Source organism: Neopsephotus bourkii, unplaced genomic scaffold (genome assembly GCF_033783945.1).
Source record: "Neopsephotus bourkii isolate Nb327-2 ecotype Australia unplaced genomic scaffold, CSIRO-AGI_Nbou_v1 NB_1655, whole genome shotgun sequence".
NCBI lineage: Eukaryota > Metazoa > Chordata > Aves > Psittaciformes > Psittacidae > Neopsephotus > Neopsephotus bourkii.
In genome coordinates, this window is record NW_026902129.1 from 124448 (window position 1) to 149317 (window position 24870).

Here is a 24870-nt window from a genome sequence, read left to right on the forward strand (position 1 = left end):
TTACCTGTGCAGGCAACCGGACATCACCTGCTGAAAGCCACATGGGCCTTGTCCATCCTGACTGTTGTTTGGAGCTTTCTGGAGCATGTAGTTGTTTCCCCTTTAGTTCATGCACAAGGAGGGAAAGGCTGCTGGTGTTGTTAAGTGAGGCAATGGGAATGGTAGCTGTATAGTTATTGGTGGCTTTCAGCCAAAGATATATTCAGGCTGTATGATGAAGGTATTTGAACACCTACTCACAGATTCTTTAAGCAGAGTTCTGTTTTCTAAATTGTAGCACCTAGACCTATTTTGCTTTTGCCTCTAGCTCAGCTTTAATCATCTTTGACAGTAAAATCAGGGAGAAGCATTTTTGCAAATGTTTACACCTATTCACAAGGATTTGAAATTAAAATTAAGTGTTATTGATTCCAATGTTAGGGTAACCCAATCTCCTGTGCTCCTAAATGGCAAATTCCAGTCCATTTAGGAGACTTTGAATTTAAGAGGGTGCTCCTGCCTTTAGCAGCAGTTAATGTGCCTGGTATCTCACTATGTCATCTTGCTACGAGTACCATGGTGCCATCAGTTTGTGGAGGTGTAAATTCATCAGGCTTTCAGCTTTTCAGGCAGCTGGAAGCTCCTGGCTTGTGTCAGCTCAGTCAGACCTGGTAAGTAAAACAATTATTTGCCTAATTCCCCTCAGCTGAGCATAGCTGAGGGCAGGCTGAACACTGATCAGATGGGCATGGCACACACCATGGCTGCTGTTGATCTTTGTAAAAGCCAAGTAGATCTGTGCCTACAGCTTAGCTGGATGGATACCCAGTTGAGAGGAAGAGGTATGGGTGTAGGTGCAGAGAACACAGGAAAACAACTGTATGTGCTGAAACAAGTGTTTGATTTTCTTGCATTTTTTTCTTAAGAAAAAAGAAAGGAAGAAAAGGTTCCATGTGAGTCATTATATGGTTTTCTCAGTGGCAATTAGTTAACCTGCCACTATTGGTTTTCAGTGGAAGTGCAAACAGTGAGCTACTTGCCTCTACTAAGTGTAGAGAAAGGCTAATGTGTCTTTTTCCTGCACCATAGAGTTGTCCTGTGCACGACAAGCTGGACGGCTTGTGGAATAAAAGAAAGGGTACAGCTGAGGAAACAGGGAGGAGGTGGTGGTATAGGAAGCTCAGCAGACTCCTTGCAGTGATTTCAGGGGAAAATCTCACCATTTGAAATTGCTTCAGAGAGCCTCTTTTCAACACAATATGATTTTAATAGCCCTCAGCAGCTTGTTCCTGTAAGTGTTGATATCCTGCTCTCCTGCTTTAGTGTACATGGCTGGTTGACAGCTGATTTTTCTTTCTTGATGGGTAAACTTCTGTTTCCAACTGTGCTGAGCACTCTTCAAAAGAAAGAGTCCCCTCAACATATTGCAGGGTATTCCAATCTTTTTGGCTCTATCACAAGTGGCCGGTATGGTCAGATAACTTAAAACTCTTACACCTTTTGTATTTCCCCTTATAGAATTGGGAAACAAATGCTTACCTTCTCGAATAAAAGTAAGAAACTTGGGAAATTTGGGTGGTGGTTTAAAGAACAAATCTCACCATGATCTGGCAGTGTGTGGTTACAGTCCAGCTGTCTGCTGGGCTGCATCAAAAGGAGCATGACCAGCAGGTCAAAGGAAGGTATTCTCTCTCCCCCCTACTCTGCTCTGGTGAGACCCCCCTGCAGTCCTGTGTCCAGCTGTGGGGCAACAGCACAAGAGGGATGTGGAGCTGATGGAATGAGTCCAGAGGAAGCCATGGAGATGCTGTGAGGGCTGGAGCAGCTCTGCTCTGGAGCCAGGCTGAGAGAGCTGGGCTGGTTCAGCCTGGAAAAGAGAAGGCTCCTTAAGGGGAGACCTTAGAGCAGCTCCAGTGCCTAAAGGGGCTATAAGAAACCTGGAGGGGGAGGCGTTTTGCAAGGACATGTAGTGACAGCATGTGTAGTTGCCCAGAGAAACTTTGGCTGCCTCATCCCTGTCTGTGTTTAAGGCCAGGCTCTAAGGGGCTTGGAGCAACCTGCTGTAGTGAAAGGTGCCCCTGCCTGTGGCAGGGGGTTAGAACTAGCTGATGTTTGAGGTCCCTTCCAACCCAAACCAGTCTGTGAGTCTGTTGCCATAACATCTCAAGCCCTTGAATGATAAATATATGTTGATGTTGCATGGTTTTCTGGAGAAGCCTATGAGTATGAAGCTTTCCTGCTTAGCTGTGAAATAGTCTGAAAATTATTTTGGAATGGAGGAGATAGGTAGCATCTTCCAGGTCTTCTGTCTTTGCACTATGTAGGCAATGTGAAAACAAGACATTTAGGACAACCAGAAAATAAGGTTGCCTTCACCTGTCTGGAGCATCAGCATCAACAGGATCAGAAGCATCAGGTTCTCACAGAGTAGTTCCTCATGACATATTCTCAGGAGAGATTGCATAGCAGTTCTTCTATTTGGCTTCCTCTTATGTACTTAGTGTATGCTGCAACAAAAGTTAGCCTTATTAATCCATGTGTGTGGTCTCCTACTTGCTGCTTAGTTGTCTCTGTTGGATAATTCAATCTGAATGCTGGGAAAATATTTGAAGATCTTATCTGTGCAGTGTTTTATAAAAATCAGTTGCTGGTTACAGAAATATCCAATTTACCAGATTTATTCCCCCCCCCCTTTTGTATATTGACAAAAAGCCCATGGAGAATGCCTACTAACAGAGCTAGTATGTCTTTGTACTTCAAAAGTCTAGTAAGACTAATGCTTGCTGCACTTCTGTTGTGGGAAGTCTGTTAGTTGAAATGATCAGTATTTCAGTACTGAGCTGCTCGTCTCAGGATCTGTTGACTCACCCCTGTATATTCCATAATGTAATGCTCTCTTTAGTGAGAATGTGCCACAGGTGTTCAGTGTGGTAGTGTCACTGGGATTTTCAGAACTGCCTCATTTATTCAGAAGCTATTGGAAATTGTTGAAAATACGAAACAAATACATCAATTTTAAGAAGTACATCACATATTCTCTTCCCCAAAGGTGGGGAGGAGATGTGACTGAAGGATGCTAATTGTACTCTGTCAGTGGAATTAGACTTACAGGTGAGGATGGGTTCTCTGAGTGATGTGCAAGAGGCACTTGCTGACCCTTGTAAATAAATGTAAAAAAGATAATCGGTAGAAAGATTTGGGCATGTGAATGTCTACTGAGAAAGTTGATGTTTCGACAGAAGTATGTTTTCAGTCCTTCAGCAATAGCTTTATAATTTAACCACTATTGACTCTAGTCTAAGAAAAATCGATTAATAAATATTGTATAGATTTGATACTTCAGTATTTGATCAGCTCTTCATCTTACAGTGCAGCCACAGCAATACATGCTAAGCTATAATATACATCTAATGTGGAGAGGATGTTTTTTATTGAGATGTGAAAACTCCATCTTCTGTAATCAAATATTTTTATGGGAAGCAATACAGTCTTAGATTTGGAGTGACCTGAATGTTGGTGCTGGCTTCCACTTTCAGCTTTATTTCAGGCTTTCAGGCTTAAGCTCAAACTGCAGTGATGCAAAAGCAAAAAGACAAGACCGTCTCTGTTTTCCAGACTGCTGACAGACTGATGATAGGCTTATGAATTTATTTTCCTTTTCACTCTGGTTTTGCAGGTTCTAAATCACAAAACTGCTTGTGGAACACCATTATCGATGGGCTGACTGGCAACCTCAAGGAAAGGCCAAAGCCGACCATCATCAATGACCCTAGACCTCCTGAAGAAATCCTAGCGGATGAACTACCACCTGTAGACAGTCCTGAAGCACTGGTGAAAACATCTTTCAGGTCTGACTGACACGAGTTTACTTTGTTTATCCTCGAGAGGTTATTGTTTTACGATGAGGTATGCAGTGTCGGTTTGGTGGGAGATATAGATACTAGAGGATTCTGCCATGCTGCATATCTTTGTACTGAACGAGACTGAAAGAACGAGGTCTGTAAGTAATACTGGCTGGACTCATCTTTGGTTAGCCTTCTCAAGTGATTATGGTCTAGGCAAATATGAAGTCTGTAGCTAGCCAGAACTGTCAAGAAAGACAGCTTGTTATATGAAAATGTCTTTGAAGGCTGGTATTGTTTCATTTGAAAGTGTTTTAGTGATGAAGACTTGTGCTTTAGATCTGATGATTAGCTTTATTGATGCAAGGGAAAGCTAAAACTTCTGTTGATGTAATGTCTTGAGAAGAATCTAGCACTAATTTATTCTGTCAAGGAGAAGGGTTTTGGCCAGGGGCTTGCAAGTGATTGCTGGTGTTGTAAAGTGTGTGATGTATTTCTTGCTGGGTTTTTTTCTTGTTTATTAGTCATATGGATGTACAGTTGTCAAATGTTTCTTGGAGGCATGTTTTCTGAAAACAGTTTTCTCAGAATGAGGTGGAAAAGAGAAGCTGTGTGCATGCAGTGGATCCTTGACCATAATGTGGAAGCTGATGTCGTAGCAATAGCAGAGTGGTAGAATTGATTTCTTTTCCAAGTGGTTTTGAGCTTTGTTGTTCTGTTTGAAAAACCATGCTCTGTTTTCTTTTATACTAAATGCACATGTGTGCAAGTGTAAAATGGGGTTTGCTTTGGATAAATCTCTCTGACTACAGTGATTTTTACTTGTACCTCAGTCTGTCATTCTTATTTCAGTCTTCATATAATCATTATTTTGAAGGTACTTATTTAAGTCATTATATTAGGTAGTAATTTAAGATACTTTGTTTATACTGCTTGCCATTTAAAAACACATTAACCAGAAAGTGAGTTTACATCAGTCTGTGTAAATAAATCTTGTAATTCCATAGTGCATTTTCATTTTTTAATGTTTCCATTGAAATGACTCAGCACAAGTGTTTCAGAACCTGTATCCTTCTTTTATGATGACCTGACCTGTGGTATTTGATGGCTTTTGAACACTTTGTGTCTCTGCTATTTCAGATCTACCATTTCAAGAAGTCTAACTCTTCTTCAGCTTTCATTTCTCATAACATTATATATTATATAGTCAAGATAATTTCAACCATTTTATATGACAAAATATATGACAAAAATTACAGTGTTCCAAATGGCATGATTTGATTATGTGGATAGGGGTGAGTCTTGGAAGAAGTGCTCTTGTATGTGGCATGAGGCCTGATGAGTTGGAAAATGTAATGTAGCAAAATAGTTTTGTTAATGCAGTTTAAAAGGCTTTACAGACATGACTGAACCTTTTCATCAGTATATGCATTACTGTATGATGTGGCATTTTGTGGGGGCTTTTATAGCTGGAAATCCAAACAAATTGTCATTACAGAGTAAATTGAAACTGTCTAGTTCTATAAAGAAAGGAAGTCCCATGTGTGTTTGAGCTATGCAGAGGAGCAGAAGATAGGAGAGTACATTGCAATTACTGTCTGAAGACATCAGAAAATGAAAACACTGCAGTGTTCTTACTCAGTTTGGGGTCTTGTTGATGTCTTGGTGCTAACTAGGGCTTAGGAGGCTGTAGCATCTTTTGTACCATGGGTTGCATGATTGATTCATCAGGGTCTTTTGTGGGTCATGACCTTCACCTAATTCTTTGACAGAGTGAGACTGGCGTGTCTGAGTGGCTGAACCTCAGAGGGTTTGAGGGCCAGTGTTGGCCTTGTTTGAACTGATTTTGCAGAGAGAAGAACCAGGCCTTGTTTTTGAACATGACTGCTATGAACTGTAAAATTCAGCGTGTCCCTTACTGCTTGTGATTCGGTGCTGTTAGAGCAGTGTGTGGCAATATGATCCCTTTCATGCATAGTTAAAAAGATGTCTCTCCAGTGTCAAATGAGTCACACTTCCTTCTAATTGCATATCCTTTTATGTGAATACACATGAGCAGCATGAAATCCCAGTTGCCACCTCTTGTATTAGCTCTTGTTTTCTACTGTGCAGTACTTGCTGTTCTGTAGCTTGGAAAATTAAGAAGAGATCAATGTTCAGTTTTGTTCAGCATTGAGATATGAGCTTGAAACACATTTAAACATAAAAGGAGGAATGTGGTTATTTCAGTCATTTCAGACATATTTTCCCTGCAATAGTAATCCATCTTTAAGTTGTGAAGCAACAGCCAAATGACACCAACCCCTTCTCTGCACCCCAAATAAGTGTAGTGCATGATCTCTTCATAATTAAGAAGTGTTCTGATACACTTATTATATTTTTTTATACAATTATTTTTCTCATACAATTTTTGTATTGTGTATATACAATGTATATAATAGACGTGCCAGTCCTGGGGTAATGGTTGGACTTCATGATCTTGAAGGTCTTTTCCAACCTCGCTGATTTTATGGTTTCTTCTAGACTCATTTGTTTTTGATGTATGGGAGAGATGGAATGTTATTCTGAAGACCTGGGACACTGCGTTGGTTTATATGACTGTGGTTGTGCTTATGCTATGTAGTGGCTGCACTGGGTCTTGTGTCAGGTGGGATTCCATGGTACAAGGTGACTGAGATGTTCAGGGAAGAATGGAGATGCTTATCTGAGACCTTCCATCCTGGTCCAGGGCCAGGGAACCAGAAAGGCAGTTCCTTCAAGGTCACAGTGTTTTTAAGCTCAAGATTTGCATGGTGGCTTATTTTGAAACCTTTTGAAATATTCCCAGCTTTTAGCTTGAGGCTGGTAACACCTCTGCTTACCTTAATAGCTGCTTTTCCTATGCCAGGTGCAAAGTTTCTTTGTTTTTCCAAGGACAGTTTGCTTTGCTTTCCTTTTCTGCTTTGGGAGCTTTAAATCACGCTGGCAGCTAATCTTCCTGTATCTCTGGTTTGCTTGTGTGTGATGTAAACTCTTGCTCATGCCAATGACTGGCCACTTGGGCTACAACATAGAGGTGAAACTACAGTGCTCCAAATGCAAAAACTTCAGTCACAGCAGCATGTGCTGGGGGTCAGCTCATGAGCCTCAACCATGTGTGGGTCAAGGTGGCATCAGTGGGAGTAAGGGGTACGAGCTGCCTTTTCTCCTACTTTACCTAAGTCATTGCAAAAGCCCCAACAGCTCATCTGCAGCCACATGACAGACATGCAGGACCTGCAGGACTCCTTCACTTCCTCTCTGTTGATGCTCTCTGAGCAGCACCAAAGCTCAGCTGTAGCTACGTAAGCTAATATGTGATGTCTGAAAGTCAGAGGGGGAGGTAAGCAGTCTCTGAAAACCACCCTCTTCAACATCTTTCTCAATCCAGACTTACTATAAGACACTTTACTTGCATTAAACTTAAATTCATCCATGTTTTATTCAAGTCTGTTGCTTATTCCTGTTATTTATTGATATTCAGTGAAATGGATAAGTAGTGAAATGTGTTCCATTCATTAAGGAAATGGGCTCCCACATAATTTGTCTCTCTTCTCTCCTTTAATTTTGCCTCCTTTCTAGGTGCATGCTGTGCTTTGAGAGAGCTATGTGCTCATTTCTTGGTAGATGGAGATTCATGAGTCAGAGGGGGGATGATCAGAGGAGAAAGATTTATGCCAGTTACAGTTCAAAGGCTGGATTCTCTCTATCTGCAATATACCCACATGTAGGAAGGTGTTTTTTCAGGCAGTTGAAATAGAAGTGGACTTCTCTCTTGCTTTTCTTTTTTTGGCTATCACAGTGTTCTTGTTCATCACAGGATAGATGTATTATTAATGACAGGCAAACCCAGTGATTCTGTCTCTGTAAAATACCAGCCACATCAAAAGACCCAAGCTGAGAAATTCACATGGACTGTGGGTGTCCTTAACAGAGCCGTGCCTCTGAAAGGCAGGGAGCAAACCCACTTCCCAAATGGGAATGAGCTTGAGCTGAAGATTCATGCATAAGCAAAATCCAGGTAGTAAAGAAGTCCTGCTTTGAGGACTGCCCAGTGACTGTCCTTGTCCATGCTTCTCTGCCTGATGTATGTCACCTGAATCTTGTGCCATAATGACCTTTAAGCACCTGTTCTGCAGCTGTGCAAGGCTTGCAGTACTGTCTTTATAAGCATACAGATCAGCCCAGTTCTTGGCACAGACTGTGTTAGCCCCCACCACATACAGTGGGTGGGTATGGCTTTTAATCCAGACATGGTATACCTGTACAGCCATGTGAGTCTCAGATGTCTGTGCAGCGCTCGTGGGTGGACAAGCCTGTTCCAGGGACTGTGATCGGTTGCTTGGCTTACTGAAGATGCCAGCCCTGTCTTCCCTGAAGGTTTACAGAAGCAACTGGATGTGGGCAGAGGGTTGTATGTAGCGAAATAGATGTATTTAAAGATAGTCTGCCTGGTAAAGAAGTGTTTAATAATGCACTGTTTAGTTATCTCCACATGAGCGATTAATAGTCTCTGCATGCTAATACCAAACTGGAATGCCTTGCAATTCCCATTGGCATAATTTTCCTAAGGAAAACTGGTTATCCTTTTCCCAAGGAAATTGCTGTTTGCCTCTCAGTCAGCCTTCCTATTAGCTTCTTAAACATAGCTGAACTTGATCAGTATCTTAACAGAATGATAGCTGTATCAAAGGTAATTACTTCCTCCGTAATGAAAACAGATGGTAGGATAAGAAAGGGTCCCACAGAAGGAATGGACAGGAGAGAGAAAATCTGTTAAAGCCATTGTGTTTTTCCTATGCACGTGCAGAGATTTCCTGATGTGAAATGACTCGCATGGAGTGTCACCAAATGGGGAGGAGCAACTGGGTTTTCAGGCAAAAGAGCACTGGAAAGGGGCTAGTGGCTGCATGGCCAGTTCCTCCAGGCTGTGGTCCATACTTGAAGGGCACCTGGGTGGAGGGCATGCAGGCTCTGCAACAGATCTATTGTCCTGACAGTTTGTGCATGTCCCTTGGGCTGCAAGTTGCTCATCCTGTTATTAAATTAAGACTTGTCATAGTATATATTTCATTACCAATAATAAAATGGGATAGTGGCTTTCTACTCTTGGCAGTCAGAGACTGTGATGAGTGAAAGATGGAAGTCCTTGAGTAATCAGTTGTTGAAGCTTTATCTTGAGTTCTTTAATTTGCATAAGCAAGACACATTAAAAAGGAACTTAAGGGAAATTCTTGTATAGTTCCATCTACTTTTAAATGGCTGGTTGAAGCCAAAGTGGCATGTTATACTGTTTTCCTAAAGGATGTGGTAAAATAGCCTTTATATCCAGTCCAGTCAGGGACAATTTTGGTTTGGCTTTGGGACCACAAAACCTGCAAGTAAGAGTTCATGGATATTTTGAAGTAACAACAACAGCAATTATGAAATTATCCCAAATAATTTTAAGTTTGATGGATAAAAGCTTAAGCTTCACTAGTGTCCTGCATTTCTTCTTAATGTGAAGAGCTTTGAAGGAAGAAGAGAAAGGGCTGCTTAGCTCCAATTAATCGAGTACAACAGTCAGAGAACTGTATTCTGTCTTGGGAAAATACTGGCCACTTACGCATTGAACTAGAAATTTAAGAATGCTTTATTTATTTATTTAATGAAACCCAGGAAAGAATCTATGCGTACCATTTACCTGGGATACACTGGAATTCCCCATACCTGTTACAGTTGTCACCCACCCAAGGGATCAAATTGTCGACGCCCATGGGTATGGTGTTACCACCAGGCTCCATGTTCTTGGTGTCCCCATTTGGCACCCCCTGCTTTCTGTATCTGTCTGTTGACTCTGGTTTCCAGTGAAAGTTTTGGCCAGTTTTCCTTCCCATGCAAAATGATTTTTTGATGACTGTATTTTGCTGGTAATGCTTTTTGCCAAGAACTCCCAGGCCGGCCTACCAGTGACTTGGGAGATATACAGCAACATCTAGGTTAGTAAAGCTGCTGCCAACCATCAACACCCCTTGCCCACAGAACTTGCTAATGGCTGATGTTTCTCTGGTTTATGCATGTTAAGCTGCCTGCTGGCAATTTCTCAAAGCTCCTTTATGTAATAGAAAGGTCTCATTTGGAAGTTCACGCACTATCCATCTGAGTAGTCGGCACTCACTGATGTCAGAGTCACGGTGTCTGTGGTTTGCAGATTGGGACGTTTATTTTTAGTTCCAGTAATTTTTGGATCTGAATCTACCAAAGTGTTCACAGCAAGACTGCTAAAACTGTCGTGTGTTCCTTGGGTTCCAGCTGAACTTCAGAAATTGATCTAAACTTTATAAATCGATCCAGGCTATTTTGAAACCAGGCCTATAGTCTATAAATTTTCTGCCAGTGCTGTTCTTACTGGCAAAAGCAATCTCCTGTCTTCTTTGGTGGAAAGAACTTCATGTTGAAGTTGTGGAAATTGATCCAGAAATATGGGCTTTGGGACCCTGCTTGTGCCCTGTGGTTCCTTCTATTATATATGTGCCTTTGATCTGTCTTCTCTTCCACTTGAGCTCTTAAGTTCCTTGTCAGAGCAAATTTTCTCTCAGCTCAGCTGAAAAAAAGACCAGACATGAAGTTCTTCTTTTTATTTAAATAACAGCTGTTGAAGAGTGTTTATTGTAAGAAGGGAAACTATCAGAAGCTTGTTTTCCTTTCTCCTAAATAATGTGTGCAAGCCACGTTTAAATCAGTGTGAGCATCTGTACTTGCAGTTTCTAAGATGTTTCTATTCCCAGTATAGAGCCTCAAGATTGGTTTTTGTTAGATAATTGTCACCATTAGTATCTACTCCTGAATCTAAGAGATGTTTGTTACCCTACTGCTTCATGTAGCAGTTATAATTAAGTCTGCCCTAATTCCAAAGAGTGTTGTTCGTTCTGAAGAGGAGATGTTGAGAAAATTGGATTCCTCTTAGAATCATAGAATCATAAAATAGTTAGGGTTGGAAAGGACCTTAAGATCATCAAGTTCCAACCCCCCTGCCATGGGCAGGGACACCTCGCTCTAAACCATATCACCCAAGGCCTCGTCCAGCCTGGCCTTGAACACTGCCAGGGATGGAGCATTCACAACCTCCTTGGGCAACCTATTCCAGTGCCTCACCACCCTAACAGGAAAGGATTTCCTCCTTATATCCAATCTAAACTTCCCCTATTTAAGTTTTAACCCATTACCCCTTGTTCTATCACTTCAGTCCCTAATGAAGAGTCCCTCCCCAGCATCCCTATAGGCCCCCTTCAGATACTGGAAGGCTGCTACGAGGTCTCCACACAGCCTTCTCTTCTCCAGGCTGAACAGCCCCAACCTTCTCAGCCGATCTTCATATGGGAGGTGCTCCAGTCCCCTGTTTGTCCTCGTGGCCCTCCTCTGGACTTGTTCCAACAGTTCCATGTCCTTTTTATGTTGAGGACACCAGAACTGCACACAATACTTCAAGTCAGGTCTCACGAGAGCAGAATAAAGGGGCAGGATCACCTCCTTCGACCTGCTGGTCACACCCCTTTTGATGCAGCCCAGGATGCAGTTGGCTTTCTGGGCTGCAAGCGCACACTGCTGGCTCATGTTCATTTTCTCATCACCAGCACCCCCAGGTCCTTCTCCGCAGGGCTGCTCTGAATCTCTTCTCTGCCCAGCCTGTAGCTGTGCCTGGGATTGCTCTGACCCAGGTGTAGGACCTTGCACTTGGCATGGTTAAACTTCATGAGGTTGGCATCAGCCCAGCTCACAAGCGTGTCAAGGTCCCTCTGGATGGCATTCCTTCCCTCCAGCGTATCAACCGAACCACACAGCTTGGTGTCATCGGCAAACTTGCTGAGGGCACACTCAATCCCACTGTCCATGTCAGCTATGAAGATGTTAAACAAGACCGGTCCCAACACCGATCCCTGAGGGACACCACTCGTTACTGGTCTCCAGCTGGACATTGAGCCATTGACCACAACTCTTTGTGTGGGGCCGTCCAGCCAGTTCTTTATCCACTGAGTGGTCCATCCATCAAATTGATGTCTCTCCAATTTAGAGACAAGGATGTCGTGTGGGAGGACAGTGTTGAACACTTTACACAAATCCAGGTAGATGACATGAACTGCTCTACCGCTGTCCATCACTTCTGTAGCCCCATTATAAAAGGCCACCAGATTGGTCAGGCAGGATTTCCCCTTAGTGAAGCCATGCTGGCTGTCACCAAGCACCTTGTTGTTTTTCATGTGCCTTAGCATGGATTCCAGGAGAATCTGCTCCAAGATTTTGCCAGGCACAGAGGTGAGACTGACTGGTCTGTAATTCCCCGGGTCATCCATTTTCCCCGTCTTGAAAATAGGGGTTATATTTCCCTTTTTCCAGTTGTCGGGAACTTCACCTGACTGCCATGAGTTTTCAAATCTTATGGCACAGTATCTCCTTTTGAGGTTTGCTTCACTTCCTAAATTGTTTTAAAGTTGCTCATAACATCATTATCAGCAATGTCAGCCTTACTTGAGTAAAAGAATTGGAGTTGAGTAGTGTAGGTGGGCCAAGTTGTTAACTGTTAACTGACAAAGGTGTTAATTGACGTAAACCTCAGTTGACTTCTGTGGCATTATACTGGTTTACTGCAGTTGAGTATCACAGAATCCCAGACTGGTTTGGGTTGGAAGGGACCTTAAAGCTCATCCAGTTCCAACCCCCTGCACCACAGGCAGGGGCATCTTCCACTAGAGCAGCTTGTTCCAAGCCCTGTCCAACCTGGCCTTGAACACTGCCAGGGATGGGGCAGCCACAGCTTCTCTGTGCCAGTGTCTCACCACGTTCATACTAAGTATGTGGCTTGATATTTCAAAACAGTGGTTGTACAACAAAGTATGTTTATTTCTTGATTAATGTTATTAATCTGGTAAGCATGGCAGAGTGGTTTTGCTGAATCATGAGTGAATTGTGAGTAATGCTGGTAAATCATATGCTTAAAGTGGCCTGGGCTAGATCCAGCAAATTCCCAGCTGAGGAATGCCCACTGGCTTTCACAAAAACTCAGTGCAGTCTGCAGACTTTGAATCCATACAGTTTACATTTATTCTCCACTGCTTTGTGCTGATTCTAACGTAGCCAAGGCACTTCCTGAGCATCTGAGGATGGTGTTGGTAAGGCACGACCTGAAATAGCTTGGATGGCTGCCTCTCCTCTGGCAGTGTTCAAGGCCAGGTTGGATAGGGCTTGGAGCAGCCTGCTCTAGTGGAAGGTGTCCCTGCCCATGACAGGGGATTGGAACTGGTGAGCTTTAATGTCCCTTCCAACACAAACCAGTCTGGGATTCTATTATTTTTGTAACCGTGAAGAAGGTCAGACACTGGCACATGCTGTCCAGGGAACATGTGGAGTCTCCATCCTTGGAGATGCTCAAAACACGACTGGACACAGTTCTGGGCAACCTGCTGTAGCTGACACAGCTTTGAGCAAGGGGATTGGACTAGATGATCTCCAGAGGTCCCCTCCAGCCTCAGCGTTCCTGTGATTCTGTGGTGGGAACTGTGAAGCTGATTTATCAACCTGTGAGTAAAGTCCTTGTGTCTGATATGCATTGCAGATCTGTTATCTGCATTGCAGATGATTATTGCATCATCTGCACACATGTGCTGCATGGAACTCCCTCTGACGTCCGTATGAAGTAGAGGTTTGCAGTGCAGATTTACAGCTGGGGTTTTTCCCTGGAGTTTCCCCATCTCTGCTGGAGACAAACCAGAATAACATGTTTTAACTCTTTTCCCCTCCGTAAACTGAGCGTTTTGTGAATTGAGTCTTCCATAGAGAAGTTTATTAAAATGCAAGCTTCGTCTCCCAGCCACCAGAATAAAATGGCACTGAGTTCACAGCTCATGTAGATGATGGGAAAGAAGAAACTCATGTAATGAGATACTAATACAGATCCTCAAATGCAGTTTAAATTTGTCTGAAGAAGTTTGTTCTGAAAGGGAGGGCAAGTGCATATGACAGAGACAACTTCCATAAGGAACTGGTGAAAACTTTCTCATGAGTTCATCATGAGTTGGGTCTTAGTGAGATTTGTAGCCATAGAAATCCTGAGTTCATTTCCAGGGTCAGCTTAACGCTTTGATCTGGCTTGGATTGAAGCCTGGTAACAGAGGTTACTGCTTATTGCTTCTGCAGGAGCATTTCTGAGGGTCCTGCTGAGCTTTCCTCTAGGTCATACGAAATATTGCTTAAATATTTATCTTCACAGAGATAAGAGACTAAGGTGTCATCTATTTTTAACCAGTGCTCTCTACTGAAGTTGGTTTCTTGAGAACTTGGCCTAGCATACTACACAGGAAACTTCCTAATGTCATGATATAAGACAAAGTGACAGAAAAGCAAATAATTCTCTTATTAACCTTTCAGTTACTGAATTTGTGTCTATTGATGTGCCAAAAGTGTTTATAACTCTTTTGTCAGGATAAAGTCATCTTAACAACACTCATCTGTCCCCAGACACTGTATTGAGATCTACCTGTTAAATACTTTCTATTGCATCTAAATTTCTCTGCTTTGGTTTGGTTTGTTGGCCAAGGCTTTGCCTCAGGTGTGAGACCAGATTCTCTGCCAGTTTTATCCATGCAGATTTACTGGGGTACCTGACTTGAGCAGAGCTGTACCAGTATATGCCTAAGGCAACTGAGATGTGGCAAAGTGAATGACATTAGCTAATTAAATGCAATTCAGAGAGAGAGAGAAAGGTAATCAGTCACTCAGTTCTCTGATCTCTTCTGAGTGTCTTCATACTTCTGTGGGAACTTCAGGGAATCTGGTGGTAGAAACAAAAGCTAGCTTCACTCAAAACTTGAGAGGTAGCACAGACAAGGGATGGGACAAGAGGAAACGGCCTCAAGCTGCACCAGGGGAGGTTTAGACTGGAGATCAGGAACAATGTCTTCCCCAAAAGGGCTGCCCAGGGCAGTGGTGGAATCATTGTACTTGGGGGTGTTCACAAACCATGTAAACAAGGCCCTTAGTGACATGGCAGTGCTGGGGCAACTTGTAGAATCATAGAATCAGCTATGTTGGAAAAAACCTTTAAGATCATCAAGTTCATCTTGGTCAAAAGTTTATCCTTAGTTAAAAGACCAAATGATCTTTTCCAACCCAGTTGATTCTACGATTCTAACAACAATAATTTCTGTCTTTTTTGGAATAAGAGATACTTTTCTGGGGGAGGGTGGAAGAAACAGGCTTACTATGTGACCACTGGCTTTGTTGAACTCTTGAGATAAAACGCCAGCTATGTGCAATATATGCCTTTTAAGGGCCAGCTATGTGCAGTTTTCAGATTATGCCCCCATGGCTGATACTCTGGCTACAGAACTGCATCCATGTTCACACTGCTTGGCATTCCCAGTGCAGAAGGGCTGAGTGCCATGAAGGATACTTGCTATGCCCCAGTACCTGATGACCTGATGTCTGCCTGCTGGTCTTGATGAGCACTTGTGCCATACCTGACTTCTCTGTAACCATGCAGATCTCAGGACCACCTCACTGTCACCTTTATAAGTCACTCTGCCCAGTGTCCTCCTTGGCTGTTCTCTAGCGACCACGAGAGGATTATTTACACTGTGATGTTACTAGCAAGACAGGAAAGGCAGAAGGGGTTCAGCTGTAGGACAGACAGAGTTGCAGGTGAGAAGAGTTGAGATGACCTCCTCATGGCTGTGGATAGCTGGCTCACATGCAGGAGTCTAGCTCCCATGCCAGTTTTGTTGTGTGTGGGTTTTTTGGCTGTTTCTGGAGGAGTGGCACCAGCATCCTTTGGTAGGATTGGATTTACAGGGCTAAGATATGGGCTAAATGAGCTGACAGGAAGTTTGGAATAGCACCAGGTCTGGGATGGGCTGCCCAGGCCAGTAGGAGAGGGTGGTCATCCTCCTCTGTCTGCACCAAACTCACACTACCGTGTGGCCTTCCTATCTTGGCAGCAGTCTCCAGTTGCTGTCATCACCATCAATTGTTGGAATGATGGTATCATAGAATCAACTAGGTTGTTGAAGCATGCAGGTGTGTGAAACCACAGCCATCTGGCTTGATCATCTTGGAGAAAGCGCTGGGCTGGGAAAGTCATGGAATCCCTGTTGTGTAGCATCTGCTGGAGGATAGTGTCCATTTGTGGGGCACTTAACCATTTTGCTGGGATGCCTGCCATAAACAATTCATTCCTGCTAGTGTTGCTGCTCAAGTCCAAGATCTCTGCGTGTTTTAGGGCTTTTATCTGGCCCAGACTTCTTAGCATTCAAGTCCCAGGTGTTAGTTTAGTCTTGTGAAGCCCAGTGACAGCTATCTGACCATAAACATCCTTGTTTGGTGTCTGTGTTGAGATGACATCATGACTGGTTGCTGTGTGGCACTGTTGAATCTAGATTTCTGGTTATAGCATCATGCTGACCTGGCCGTATGAATACAGTGTTTACAGTGAATACAAGGTGCTATACCCATTTTCCAGGGGTACATTGACTAGTGATGCTTCAGGTGGCTTGAATCCAGAAGATGCATCCAAACTACATAGGAGCACAGAATGGGAAGTTGCATCAAACCCCTAATATTTTCAAAGCCTTACTGCTTGTTGAGCCAAGGCTGGGGCCCTGCTGCAGCCTAGGCAGTGTGGACGTATGGCCAGGTTAGCCTGCGAAGTGGCTTTGACTAGAGAGTCTCAATATAACCAGTGGAGAGATTAGAGAGGGTTGCTAAATTGGATTTATGTACATTTCCTGAAATTCCTTCTTCTCAGCTTTACTTGTCTTGGTCATATATCCTTAAAATAAAGCTTCTTTAAGAAAAAATAAGTTCTGGCTCTGGAGTTTCCAGGCAGCACAGACTCTGAAATTAAATAACCCAACTGTATATTTGGAAGCATGCTTGTGAATGTCTCCTAGCTAAACTTAATATAATGGTACAGCTAATTGAAAGTAGTATGTTAACACTGAGGGTAATGCTGTGCTTGTTTCCCATTTCATGAGGTAGAAAATATACTTCAGTTGAATGAAATTGCAATGAAAATCATTATTATTTTGTTGTATTTCTGGGGAAAGAAGTAAATATTGGGAATTTCTTAGATTTCTTTGGCACTTTTTCCTACAGCGGATGTTCTTTCCACTTTAAAACATTTTCATCAGGATTTCTGGATGCACTGTGAACATGCACACTGCCAAGCAACATGAAAAAGTGCATAGAAAGATAGCACTGCATGGTTTCCAGAATATGCTTTGTGGTTTTTACACCTCTGTTTGGTGGTTTGTCATAATCTTACTTTACCAGCTTTGCAAAGGACCTTCCTTACAACACTCTCCTTGCGATACCTAATTTGTGACAGCAAAAATGGGAATGCCATGGAAAGGAAAATGAGGAGTGAGAGCTGATGGTGGTGTTCTGTGTGTGTTCAAGTGCAGGCAGGGAGAGCCTTGGGCCACTTCCTGAATGTCAGACTAGGGTCTTGCTCAGAGATTCTGGTGGCCCTCCAGGATAACTCGTGCTTCAATTGTCTTCCCTCTTCAAGAGCTTTCTCTGTAGGAAGCCTGACAAAGGTGGCATATCTTGGAAAAATAGGGTGTGTGGTACCAAGTACCCGCTTTTTTCACTCTGGCAGGAGAAGATGAATTGTAGCCTGTCACAGCCTTAAGTCTGTTTCCTCTCTAGCACCACCAAGTGGAAATCTTGCTGCTTTCGGGGCAGTATCATAGGTTAACACCTATGAACACACTGCATCAACTCAGCCAGGTGGGAAGCCTGAAAATGTATTGAGGGACAAAGCTTAGCTGCTGGAAGAAGCTTTAGAAACTAGCAGTGAAATTTGTCATGAGGTACCAGACATATGTTCAAATCTGAGCAGATGCAAAGAAACCAGCTGAATATGAAGTTAAAACGGGGAGAAGCAGCAGAGTTTGGAGGGAAGCACATACTTTTCCCTCTCATGTAGAATACAGGAAGTTGGTTTCAGATATTTTGTTGTTGTCATTACCTTTTTTGATGCGCCACCCCTGAAGACATTCAAGGTCAGGCTGGGTAAGGTTTTGGGCAACCTGACAGAGTTGAAGATGTCCCTGCTTATTGAGGGGAGGGGGTGTTGGACTAGATGACCTTTGAAAGGTCCCTTCCAACCCAAACTGTTCTACGATTCTGTGCTGCTACAGCAAAGTGATGACAGTGTCAGGGTAGCATCCATGGTAGGAGGCAGTGTGTTCCCATATCTCTGTTGGCTTGCAGAGCCTCGCTCCTCACCAAGGGACACAGGCTTCCCTGCTGCTCTGAGCATGGAGATGGGTGATCTTGATGCTGAAGGTCATGCCCAGCTCCACTTTCATGTGACTATTTTGCCATGGCTCTACAAAAGCTGTGGATAAGAGAGCCCATTGACAGAGGAGTGATAGCTTTGAGAAGCCAGACCTATGCAGTGTCTAATTTTAGTGTTTATCTGACCAGTGAGTAACTGGAAGCGTTGTCAAATGGCAGATAAAACCCTAAAAGCATGTGCTGTGACCGTCCTTTTATCATTAGTTGCAAGTAACCATGGGGATAGGGATCTCTTTGTTTTCCAGTTGTTTGCTTCAGGAGTGAAATCAGGAATAACCTGAAGTGAGAGACTAAGGGGCTGCAAGCCTGTAGATTAAAATAAATTCAGTCACAGTGGCTCTGAGCTTCTCTATCGATGAAAATAGCAGTGAGTAGAGATCAGTTCATTAACCTAGTACTTGCACCTCTTAAACTGAATTCAGTACCCGAGGTGGGCAGGTTCCCTTTCTGGCACACCTGTGTGGAGGAAGATGCTATTGTGCCAGTTCAGGCACTCATGAAGCATCAGGAAATCACAACTACATCTGTCATTTTTTTCCTTCACTTCCTATAGATGAATATCTGAAGTAACACAGAGGGGCATCTTTCCACACCCATTCTCTGTATTTCCCTTTCTTCAGCCTGTTTCCATTGTACTTTGTGCGGAAGTGATGGCTTGTCACGACATCCAACTGATGTTTGGCCTCTCATTTGTCCCTTGTCACTGCAGGAGCAGGTTCACTGTGATTGCTTTGCTCACCACATTAGGATATCAAACAGGGGCTGTTTATCACTTAAGTGCTTGCAGATTTGCAGTTGTGATTCTTTCCATTTGACCCAGTTCTCTTTTCTTTTAAGCTTCTGGCACAGGACACAGCCCTCACTACCCTTCAAGTAATCCACGCTGAACCCTTCCTAAAATTCATCATGGGTATTATTAAAGAAAGTAAAGGAAAGGTTGGTGAACAACACTGAGACAGAAAGAATTAGGTCCTGTCAGTTTATATTTAACGGATGGCATTTTTTTATTATTATTCAGAATTAAATACCCAAACCTTTTCTTATTCTAGTGCTTGGAAATTGTTTTGCTGTAGCCTAAACAATATGAGTTTATTGTTCTTGGGCAAGAGAGGGGCCTTGTTGGGGAGAATTGTATGGCTGGCGTAATACAGCCAGCCTCCAGCTCAGCATCCAGTTATTCAGATGTCAGGATCTGAGTAATGAAATACAAATACAAGCAACTTGCTGTATGTGTTTTTTTGCACTTGCACAGGGTGCCCAGAGAAGCTGTGGCTGCCCCATCCCTGGCAGTGTTCAAGGCCAGGTTGGATGGGGCTTGGTGCAACCTGCTCTAGTGGAAGGTGTCCTTGCCTGTGGTGTAAGGGGTTGGAACTGGATGAGCTTTAAGGTCCCTTCCAGCTCAAACCGTGCTCTGATTCTATGGTTTGAACCAGTTAGTGCTTTTTTCTGTAAGAAACTTCAGGCTATCTTGTTGGCCTCGTGCAAGTGTCGTTCAGGGTTTTCAGTTCCTGCAACAGAAAGCTTCCATAGCCATTCTGAGACCTTGCAGTCATGGGATGCTTGGCTGAGCAGTATTAATGGGGGAGTGAGGAGTTTTTGGACTCTGCTATTAACAGATGTGCACTAATAAGGTGATCCAGGAGAATTTAATATTCTGTGAGGTGCAGGAGAGAAAAATGTTCCTGTGATGAATCATTCCGATTTAGATGAATGGTTCTTATTCCACCTACCAAAATGCACAGTATGCAGGTTAAATATTCAGACCAAGTAAGTACAAAGTAATGGACAAAACCTGACAAATCCATCTGCATTTCTACCTCTGAATGAACATTAAATGATGTGGCTGCTTTGCTACCCTGGCTGTATTTAGCTCCAGCAATGGGGAGATGGCAATAGAGAGCTGTGATGAGGCTGTGGTAGTTTTTAACAAAGGCTGCCAAATGCCAGTGTGTAATCTGTGATCATTTCAATAAATGCTGCTTTTAGATTAAATACAGAGGGGAAACAGGTATGTCAGGAGTGGCAGAAATCCTCTTCTCATAAGAATGTAAGTGGAGTTTGAGAACATATCATGCTTAAACCATATTTTACTCTGTCCACTTTAAGTTAGGAATGAGTAGATGTGTGTCAGGCTTGATAAAAGAGAAATCAGATCCTGTTATCTGACTTTAGTGAATAACAGAATCTGATGCTAAAATCGACTTAATTTATAGCGTCTACCTTAGTTCCCCTAGAGACAACAGAGGTCTATCTTAGCTGCATCAAGGTTATGCTTTTGTGTTGGCTTTTTACTTGATGGCAGTTCTGCTGCTGAATTGATAGCTGAACAGAACTTCTCCTCTAAGCAAATAACCTGCAGTTGTTCAGAAGCAGGATTGAGGTTTGTTTTGTGTGGGAAACCATCTTCATTGCTGTTCACTGCTGATTTTCAGTGTTGGAGATCTTTGCTGTGCTGGAGGTCTCAGTTTCAGGGCAGAGTGACAGTTAGAGCAGCCGAAAATGCTGTCCTCATTTTGAGGATCCTTACATGTTGATGCAAGTCCTCAAGCCTTTTCCAGAGGCAGCCACTCACATAGTTTATTGGAAAAGAAGGAAGTTAAACTTCAAGGTGCTTTCTACATTGCTTGTCTTCTTGTATCTCTGAAAAGGGATTTGATTGTGGGCAAAGTGGACTAGAAGTAGAGAGTATGTGTAATTTTTGTACAGCTTATTTCAACACCACAGTTCTGTAACAGGACAGGATGGTGTGTCAAAGCCAGGGCTGATAAAATGTTAGTACACAAACTCCCTCATTTCTCTTTACTTCCTGTAAAAATAAGCCAGTGGTTTATAATGCACTAATGCACAGCTAATGTTGATGAATGATAAAACCTTGCAGCACAGAGGCAGCAGTGTTTTGGGATTACCGTATTCCCCAGTGGATATTTGCAAGTGCGGCTCAAATAGAAACAGACATGGAGAAAATGTAGGATGTAACTGATGGGTGGGTATCCCAATGTGCTGCAGAGCAGGGGCAGACTGGGACTTCTGGGTCCAGAGGGAGTTTATCAAGGAGAAAATATACCATTTTTTGGTGGGTATCCTTCTCATGCCACGGCTTTGTGGAATTCCTCTGCCGTGGGAATGTCTACCAGAGGAGGACTGATGTGGATGTGCAGACCTCTGAGGTGGCCTGGATGTTGCAGAATGGTGGGGTGAAAGGCAGCAGGAGAGTTTCTGTCTTCTAGCATGATGCAGAAGCTGCATGCAGTCATTTCAGACACATAATAGCAATTTATAGATAGACATTCACAAGTAGGGAAGCATTTGTCCCGAACAGTGTAAAAATCTGCCCCTTGTCCTTTGAGGCAATGGTGGGGTGGAGGAGCAGATCTCCATAACATACCTGCTTTGGGTTTTCCATGCAGGCAATGAAAGGATGTGCCTTGCTATCCTTTAAATCAGCGTTTTCTACTTGTGTGCTTTTCTATCCAACCTGAATTCTCGGGCACACTAAAGCATCTTTTGAACTTCCCTGGCCATGTAAAGGATTTTACATGGGCACGTTCTGCATCGTACCCACATCAGGAACATTGTGCTTTGTGAAAGAGTGAAGAATCTGTGATGTAAAACAGCATCAGACTGGTAGATTTATAAGCGAGGGATGTTTTGGAGCTGTATGTACAACTGGGCTGCTATCGAACTTGGAGATGTTTTAAAACTGAGATCAGTTGTTTGCTTTGAGTAGGTCTGTGTTTAAAGATGGAAATATTGAGTGCAGGGTAAACCAGTTGCAAGTCCAGAGCTAAAGGATCTCAGCCAAATGGCTTACCAGTGCTAGAGATGTAAGGATAAAAGTAGGTTGCAAATTAACCTATTAGCACTTTGTTGTATGTGTGAAGTAGACAACTCCCTGATCTACCCGTGTTGATTCACTCTTCTCTTATTCATGTACAAACCCTCACACTATGCAGAGTGTGAGAAATGGTCAGCTTTTCAAGCCATAGCACAGTATAAGCTTTGTATTAATCACAGAGTAATAACTTGAAATAGCATTCTGGGTAGGTGAAAGCAGCACTGGTATCTAATACTCCTGTTATCTATCATCCCCTCTGGAAATAAACTAAAAATGCAAGGTGTGTTGCAGCGAAGCTTACACCCAATTGAGCAAGTAGGGGTATATTTGTTTTCTCACATTGAGATACGTTTCTTCAGTTAGGAAATAAATAACCAGTTGTTTTCTGTAAACACATGCATATGTATTTTATAATCTGAGATATATAGTTATTAGAGGACAGTAAGTTCTGTGCTGGTGGATGGCAGCATAACAGTAACATACACCAGGCTTTTCCAATAGCTCAGCTAACTTTACGACTAGAAAACTTCCTTCCAGCAATTATAATCTGAGTCTCGGAAGGAGAAAAGCCATCAGTACAATCTGAAGTAGTTTCAATACTAAATTGTATGCACGTGTGTTTCTTTTGGAGATAGGGCTACAAACATTGCAAACCCATGCAAGAGTACTTGAAGAGATGTTGGCATTTACTGCTTTCTGATAATTTCTTCTGAAAACAACCAACCAACCAAAACCCCAGTGAAGCCAAAACACACCCTGAGGGACAATACACTTGTATTTGTCAAGTACCTATGAGTGGAGAAGGACTGTCAAGTACTCAGCTCAAAAGAAGAGTCCTCTTAGCTGCAGATTCTGGAAACAGCCAAAGTGTCAGTTCGTGCTCTTGGAAAGAGTACTGTCCAGTTTCAGAAGGCAAATCCTTTTTCTCCCTTCTCACACAGTAAATTCACTGGATGACTGAAGTTGTAGTCCTGTGTTTGTGCTGTGGCTAGAGAATGCAGCATCTGTCTTGAATGCACCAAATGAGACTGATGTACAGGTACCTGTGGGAATCCTGTGCATATCCAGGGGCTTACCAGCTGATGTGGACAATGAGATGGTACTCAAAGAAAGCTGTAATGAAAATAACTCTAATGAAGTAAGTTGCTTCACATGAGCATGGTACGTGAACAAGGGAATTGAATATTGAGAAGCAATGCAGGTAACTAAGAAAGTGTATAACAAGGTGTATGTATAGAATTTCTTGCACATGATGCAAGTTAGGCACCTTTACCTCAGGTAATTTTAGCAGAGCTTGAGCTAAAGCAGACTATTTTTAAGTGGTGGTGTGGGTGTTTTTTTTTTTTTAAACTTAGATTAATTTTTGTTGATACATCAGCCAAGATTTTGATTAATTTTAGAAGTTATGATCCCTAAATGCCATAGTTTTTCAAGAACAGATTTCGTCTATGAATATTTACCTTCAGCAACCTGGTAGTACTTTCTCCATCATATTTTATGGTTTCCAATTTAATTAGGGAACAGCTGTGATGTAGGCTGCATAACATCTTGACTTAAAATCAGTTCCACATGAGCAGGACAACTTTAGGAATGCAGATGCTGATATGTGGAGCATATCAATGATGTTTTGCTAACTGAAGGGGACATGCAATAGCATGTTGTGAAATATCATTCATAAAGATACTTCTGAGTGTACAAAGGTGAAGCAGCACTGTACTCTAAGCAACCTCAAGGAGTATCTGTGGGTCGAGTCAGAGGGCCCTGTTTAGAACAGAGGGGATTATATATGGATATATATATATATATGGTCTTTGTGAAATGCATTTGAATGTTCAATTTGTTAAAAGGATTTGTCTCATGGAGAGCAAAGCTTGGGTCAGTTGATAGGTTCTTGGGTCAGACAGTGTCTGGCATTTGATAACATGATTTGAAAACAAAATGGGTGGTTTGTCCACTTCAGTGAGAAAAACACGTAGGAACATAGGAGGGTGCAGAATTACATGGACTGTGAAGGCTTTTTGGAAGATTGGTAAGATGCAAGGACTCAAAATTCATCCACAGAGTAAGTGAACCAGACTGAGTGGAATTACACCAAAGATGCCTTCTGTGGTGATTCTAGCAATATGAGAGGTAGTTGTATTCATTTAGTAGTGCACAAAGAAAATGCAGGCTGGATTTAAACTGGAGCTGCCATTTTCTCCTGGAGATGGGTGAAACTCTCCTTGAATAGAGAGCGAAAGGAATTTGTTGCAGCTTTTGCAATAGCAGTGATGTGTCAAGAGCACCACAAAGTGCAGCCATTCACCAGGCTCTAGGGTCTGACAGGAAAGGAGGAAAAAGTTTGCCTCAAAATCCAAAGCTTCCTCTCTGCACTGTTGGAAGCTGTTTTCCTTTTGACTGCAGTGGGCTATGCACACCCAGGAACTGCCCCAGCAGTAGACTGATGTGGGGCTTGATTTCTTCACCCTTACACTGAGCACCTTGTTTCACAGAGCCTGTTGGTGAAAGCAGCAGTGCTGCTTGCAGGGGATGCTGCTGCTCTCTTCCGTAGATGGGGCAGGACCCCTCCTGAGGCTCCTTGGGCTATTGCTTTGCTTTTAAAGCAGCACAGCAACCTTCATTCCCATCTGCTGTTTTCTTTGTGGGATTTATTTATTATAAGTGAATGAAAGGATGCGCCATGAAAACCAGATTAACGTGGATATGCAAATGATGGCCCCTGGTATTTGGTTATTTACTGAGCGTAATTGCCTGGTCACCAGCTGTTAGTGAATCCTGGCTCAGAACAGGCAAAGGGGAAAGTCATCACTAGATTAAATAAGTAAAAAGCAAATAAACCCATCAATAGCTCCCTAGCAAAGT

General features: G+C 42.8%; 1 protein-coding gene across 3 annotated transcripts in view; it reads left to right on the forward strand.

Annotated features, from left to right (window-relative positions):
- The window catches only part of PDE1C (phosphodiesterase 1C), a 272899-nt gene that overhangs the window by 49948 nt on the left and 198081 nt on the right, over positions 1 to 24870 (forward strand). For all 3 annotated transcript variants that reach the window (XR_009728689.1, XM_061374877.1, XM_061374878.1), the window contains exon 3: positions 3656 to 3827. Coding sequence is in view for 2 of the 3 variants with exons in the window: in XM_061374877.1 (XP_061230861.1) it covers positions 3656 to 3827 (172 nt within the window). In the remaining variant the exon portion in view is untranslated. The remainder of the gene's footprint in view (positions 1 to 3655; positions 3828 to 24870) is intronic.